Here is a 6,382-nt window from a genome sequence, read left to right as displayed (position 1 = left end):
CAGAATGAACAACAGTTCTGAACCCTGCCTTATCCTGTGCAATCCTACATCTCTAACACACTTGAGCCCATTATTGCAGTCACCAGGTCTGTCCATCTTGGTGGAGGTCTTTCTGTCCTTTGCTGAGTCTCTGTTTTTCCAAGCATGATTTCCTTTTTAAAGGAAAAGCCTCGCCTAGTGACATGTCCAAAATGCGAGGTATGAAGCTTCACCATCTTTGCCTTCAAGGAGCACTCTGGCTGCACTTTCTCCAAGACAGATCTGTTTGTTCTTTTTTTTTTTTATATCCAAAATTCTGTTTATTGAGATAATTTCATCTTGATTTTTTTCTTAATGCTGCTTCTGTCTGAAAGAGCATCCTTCTGTAAGCCTTGCTTTTCCTCCTGTAGGCTGACAGAGAACAGTGGAGCAGCCAACACATAAAACTACTGTTTGTGCATGGCTGAAGACCGTGGTGATTTTGTAGCATCCTGGACATTTCACATCCATGAAGTAGGAATTCGGGCTCTGCACCAGGCGCTTCTTCTTGTGTTTCCTCTTCTCTTCTGGAGAGGGATGAAGGACTGTTTGTTCTTTTGGCATTCCATGGGCTATTTAGTACCCTTCTCCAGCCCCACAACTCAAAGAAATCTATTATTTTGTCATTCTTATTCATTGTCCAGCTCTCTGATGCATAGCAGGTGAAGGAGAAGACCATGACCTGAATTAGGTGCATCTTAGTCTTCAAACTGATACTGTTCTTAATTATTTTGGAGAGATCTCTGATAGCAGATTTGTCCAGTGTAATAAGTCTCCTGATTTCCTGACTGCTGGTATTAAAGATGTTAATTTTTTTTTATTATTTTGTGTGTGTTTTTGTGTGTGTGTGTGTATGCGCGTGTACCGTCAAATCAGATCTGACTGGTACAGGAGGAGATTGTCCCTCCTTCCCCAGCAGAGCATCTGGTGGGTTCGAAGCGTGCGCCTCTGGGATTGTAGTTGCAGTTCCTTGCCACTAGGCCACCAGAGCTCCCCCTAAAGATGTTAATTTTTGATCCAACCAAGATGAAATAATAGATAGCTTCAATCCTTTCTCCATTTATCATGCTGTTAACTATTGGTCCTATGGTGAGAACTTTTGTTTTCTTTATGTTGAGATGTAATCCATACCAAAGGCTGTAGTTCTTGATCTACAGCACATGTTTCATGTCCTCCTCACTTTGAGCAAACAAGGTTGTGTCATCTGCATAAATCAGGTTATTAATGAATCTTCATCCTGTCCTGATACCGTATTCCGTTTCTTAGAGTCATCTTCATGAATTATTTGCAGGCATACAAATTGAATTATTATATATGGAGAAAAGTTACATCCCTGATGCACACTCTTTCTGATTCAAAATATGCAATGTTAATGTTTCCTTGCTCTGTTCGGACAATGGCTTATGATCAAGGTATAGATTGCTTATGAGCACAGCTAAGTCTTATGAGCACAGTTAAGTATTCTGGGACTCTCATTCTTCTCAATGTTAGCCATGGTTTGTTATGATCCCCACAGTCAAATGCCTTTGCATGATCATTAAACACAAATAGACATTCTTCTGGTATTCTTTGCTTTCAGCCAGGATCCATCTGACATCTGCAGTGATATCCTGGTGTCATGGCCTCTTCTAAACCCCACTTGAGCTTCTGGCAGTTCCCTTTTAGTGTACTTTTTAGCTGTTTTTAGATGATCTTCAGCAATATTTTGGCTCTTTATGATATTCATGATATTGTTCTATAGTTTCCACATTCTGTTAGATCACTTTTCTTGGGAATAGGAACAAATATGAATCTCCTCCATTCAGTTGATCAAGTAGCTGGCTTTCAAATTTCCTAGAACAGATAGATAAACACATCCAGGGCTAAATCTGTTAATTGAAACATGTCAGGTGGTATCCCATTGATTCTTGGGACCTTATTTTTTCACCAGTGCCTTCAAATGCAGCTTGAACATCTTCCTTCATTATCATTGGCTCTTGTTCATTTCGTACTTCTTATATTTTTTCAGTGCCAACTAATTCTTTTTGGTACTGTGACTGTGTAATTTCTTCCTTCTACCTTCTTTTGATGCTTCTTGGATCATTCATCATTTTGTCCATAGCATCTCCCAGTGTTTCAGCTTGAGGCTTGAATTTGTTTTCAGTTCCTTTAACTGGAGAAATACAGAGTAAGTTTTTCACTTTTTTATTCTCTGACTCCTGCTGCTTGTACAGTTCATTCTAATACTTTGTTTTGTCTTTTGAGCTATCCGTTGAGTCTTCTGTTCAGCTCTTTTACTTAAGCATATTTTTGTTTTGTCTCTCTGATGCTCTAATTCAGTTTTTAAAGTCTCTTCTGACATTTTTATTTTTTCTTTCTGTCCTTATAATGATCTTCTTCCACCTTCATGGATAATATCTTTTATGTCCTCCCACAGTTCCTCTGGTCTTTGGTCTTTGATGTTCAGTGCCTCAAATATTTTCTAAAATTCTCCTGTAATAGACCCAACGTCCTATTTTAGCTCCAGTGAACTAGTTTTAATTTTCTACAGCTTCAATTTGAACTTGCACATGAGTAATTTATGGTCTGTTGCATAATCAACACCTGGTCTGATTTTGATTGCGGATACTGTGCTTTCCCAATGATTCTTTTCACAGATATAGTCAGCCTGATTCCTTTGAGGTCCATCCATGAGTGAGATCCATGTGTAAAGTCTCTGTTTATGTTGTTCCTACCTCCCCCCGGAGGAGATTGCCCCTCCTTCTCCAGCGGAGCACCTGGTGGATTCAAACAGTGCACCTTTGGGATTGCAGCACAATTTCTTGCCCCACTAGGTCACCAGAGATACCTCTGTTTCTTTTTTAAAAATGGTATTTATGATGAATAATTCCTTAAACACACAAAATCCCATCATTCTGTTTTCAGCCCTGTTTCTGTCAACACATCCATAGTTCGCAACTATCATTTCTTCCTCATTGTTTTGCATCCAGTCACCAGTAATTATTAATGAATCTTGATTCAATGTTTGTATGACTGATTTGGATGTTGGTGCATATATTTGAATAATCATATAGTTACCAGGTAACTGAGATGGATTGGCATGGGCCACTTTGAATCAGATGAAATGAAAATCTGAGGAAGAATGGTTTTGTTCATAGTTAAAACGATCATTTCAAGATCTGTCCTTGAGTCCAATGTTGTGATAGGATACTATCCATTCTCATACAAGGAAAACCTGTTAATATGAAATGTTAAGGTGGGGACTTCGAATGTTAGTACGGAAGTGGCTAGATTTTTCTCTAACATATTTAGAGTTTTCTTGGTGTGGCGCCCCAACTCCTTCTCTTTTTTTCTCCCCTTCTTGTATCCCTCTCTTTTAAAAAAGGTAAATCTTAAAATTAGATCTTTATTGCTTTATTAAATTTCCACAGCTATTTTAAATGAAGCTGTGAATGTACATTGATATGAGTATATAAACCTCAATGTTTGGTGGAAGACAGTGGTAGCTATTCAGTTAGTGTTCAGTGATGTACTAAATAATTGTTTTTAATGAAGGCCTTCTAACTGTTTAATTCTGGTTCATCTCCTCCTTGGGAATTTGACTTTCCACCCTGTTTACAGGAGCTCTGATGGCCAAGTGGGTAAGGAGTTGCGTTGCCAAGCCAGAGGCACACATTTCAAATCTACCAACTGTTCCTTGGGAGAAAGATAAGCAGTTTTCCTCCTGTGTGATTTATAGCCTCTGCACACCTGTTGGAGGGTCACCTATCAGTCGGTTCCGACTCAATGGTGCATAACAACAAGAAGTTAAAGCAGTGTAATTCTAAATAAGCAATATTACTGCCAAAAAGTTGAGAGGAAAGAATGTTCCTAGTGGGTGTTTAATTAGGTAGTCGTCTACCTAGAGTTAAAACTCTTTGTTACCTTATGAAAAGTAAGTAAGATTCAGTACATTTATGAAATATTGTTGTTGTGTCAGAAGTGACCCATAGCTGACCCTCTGGTGTGTTTTTAGAGGCAGTTAATCACATGGGAGATTGCCCATTCTTCTCCCATGGAGCAGCTGGTGGCCTCAAATTGTGTGCCTTCGGAATTGCGGCAGAACTTCTTGCCATAGCAAGCAAAATTATTACATAGTTTAAAAAGGGGCAACAATAGAAGTGTATTCTCACCTCTGCACAACTTCTATGTACTTGTAAGAAGCTAAGGAGGCAATATATTATTGCCTAAATATTATTCTCTATGTGTATTTCCAGTTTTTGAAATATTCTCACTCCTAAAGTTGTCTTTGTCTTGGAAAGTGCATACATTGCTGAATTAGAACAGTCACATTTTCATGTTACCTTTTATTCTGCGGATGTTCTCTGCTTCAGAGAACAACTACTGAAGTTAACATTTAAGAAACATTAAACTGGTAGTGGTTGATGCTTGTTTATGTTCGTGTATTGATGATTTGTTCAAGAAATGGTTTTTATCTAGACGAGTAGCTGGCTAAATTATTAAGAGTTTATAATTTAGCGATGTAACCATTTTTTTAAAACACAGGTAACTGCATTGAAACAGATGAGGGAGAGAACAGTTTAAAAGTGATATATGATTGGGTATTATGGTTATGACAAGAGTCCTGAATGAAGGTTGCATAGTGGAGTATAATGGGGTGGGGGGAGATTGAAACCAGTGAAAAAATTTTTCTTTTACTTTTCAAAGAGAAGCAGGAACTGGGGGCAGGAGGGATGGGCAGGGAGAAAAATGCAACGATGAATGAATGGAAATCCAAAATCTCTGTAAACATTCATTAAAATTAATAAAATAATTTTTTTAAAAAAAACCACAGATATTCATAGAACATAGTTTATTTTGGCTCTCAGAATGGTCAGTCCTTAATCTTACTACTCTGATTCTCATGACTTATACATTAGACAAAGTGAATGGAGATATGTTCTATTTTGATAGGATTTAGTATGAAGATAATTTATCAAGTATGTGTCCTGGGTTTGTTTGTCTAGAAAGTTAGTCACTTGTAAGAGTACATTCCTTTTTTAGTAGTAGACATACTTATTTAAATTTTCAGGGTGGAACATTGTAAGTATTATAAAGCTTTTTAATTTGTAAGATTGAGGAAATCCTGTAACTTTCAATAAAATAAACTATAAAAAAGTAATAGTGGGAAGCAGAGAGGACTCTTGCTTTGGAAGGATGATCCTGAAGTAGAGAACAGGGGAAGGTTCTTAAAAATCACTTGAGAGGAGGTGAGATTTTTTTCAATTTTACAAAAAGTTGACAGAGTTGTGAAAGGTTGAGAAACAAAACATTCAGTACCTCTTAAATTCCAGCCTGGCAGTTTCAGTTTTTCATTGATTACTAGTCAACCTCTTGCACATTTCTTTTTATTTCCTCTTCCTTGTTTTGGCAAGACCCAAGAGGATTAGAAAATCCTCTCAGATGAGGTATTTCTTCTTCCTTGTGGCCTTGAACAAAAATAGGACTGTCCAGTAATACAATTAAGAAATTTGTTTATTGGAAAGGAGATAATGCACTTCATTGTGAGGAAAAAAAATTTCCCAGTTTTTGAACATATGTGATGTTTATCGGTTTTTCTATTAGGGCCGTTACAGAACATAATTTTGTGCTCTATCTAAATTGACTCCTATTAAACTCCTGGAATTAGTTTGATGTGACAATTCTCAAGAGTGTTTTTTTATTCTTAAAGACTGAAACAGCTTCAGTTTGCTCAGCTCCACAGTCAACACTCTTGGCACCAGCAGTCAGGAAATCAAAAAGCGTATCGCGATGGGAAAGTCCGCTGTTAGGGACCTCTCTAAAGTACTCACGAGCAATGGTGTCTCTCTGGAGACTAAGGTGCACCTGATACGGGCCATGGTATTTGCAATCGCTTGTTATGCATCAGAGAGTTGGACAGTGACTAGGGAGGACAGAAGGAGAGTTGATGCCTTTGAGCTGTGGTTCTGGAGAAGAGTACTGAATGTACCATGGACTGCCAGGAAAACAAACAGATTCATCTTGGAGAGGATCAAACCAAGCTACTCCTTGGAGGCAAGGATTCTGGGGCTTCGTCTGACATACTTTGGACATGTTGTCGGGAGGGATGGGTCCTTGGAGAGGGTCATCATGCTTGGGAGGGTGGAGGGACAGCGCAGGAGGGGAAGACCCTCTATGAGATGGATTGATTCGGTGACTGGGGTAATTGGGATGGGTTTGTCAGAGGCAGTGCAGTTGGTGCAGAATAGAGCAAGGTTTAGGGCTGTTGTGCATAGGGTCGCTATGAGTCGCAAACGACTCGATGGCACATAACAACAACAAATCTAAATTGACTCCTGTTAAACTCCTGGAATTAGTTTGATGTGACAGTTCTCAAGAGTGTTTT

General features: G+C 38.5%; 1 protein-coding gene across 1 annotated transcript; it reads right to left on the bottom strand.

Moving 5' to 3' along the window:
• Window positions 1-330: 330 nt before the first annotated feature.
• Window positions 331-582, bottom strand: LOC102870166 (40S ribosomal protein S27-like). Its single transcript, XM_006892777.1, has one exon. It carries the CDS (start codon window positions 580-582, stop codon window positions 331-333), a length of 252 nt encoding a protein of 83 aa, XP_006892839.1.
• Window positions 583-6,382: the final 5,800 nt, after the last annotated feature.

The sequence above is a fragment of the Elephantulus edwardii genome, unplaced genomic scaffold, assembly GCF_000299155.1.
Source record: "Elephantulus edwardii isolate Elephantulus edwardi_28Jun2011 unplaced genomic scaffold, EleEdw1.0 scaffold00119, whole genome shotgun sequence".
Lineage (NCBI taxonomy): Eukaryota > Metazoa > Chordata > Mammalia > Macroscelidea > Macroscelididae > Elephantulus > Elephantulus edwardii.
The sequence above is the reverse complement of the archived record's forward strand: the minus strand, read 5'-3'. Positions and strand labels throughout refer to the sequence as shown.

Coding starts and splice junctions, on each gene's coding strand:
- LOC102870166 (XM_006892777.1), bottom strand. CDS start 582: ATGCCAAAAGAACAAACAGTCCTTCATCCCTCTCCAGAAGAGAAGAGG.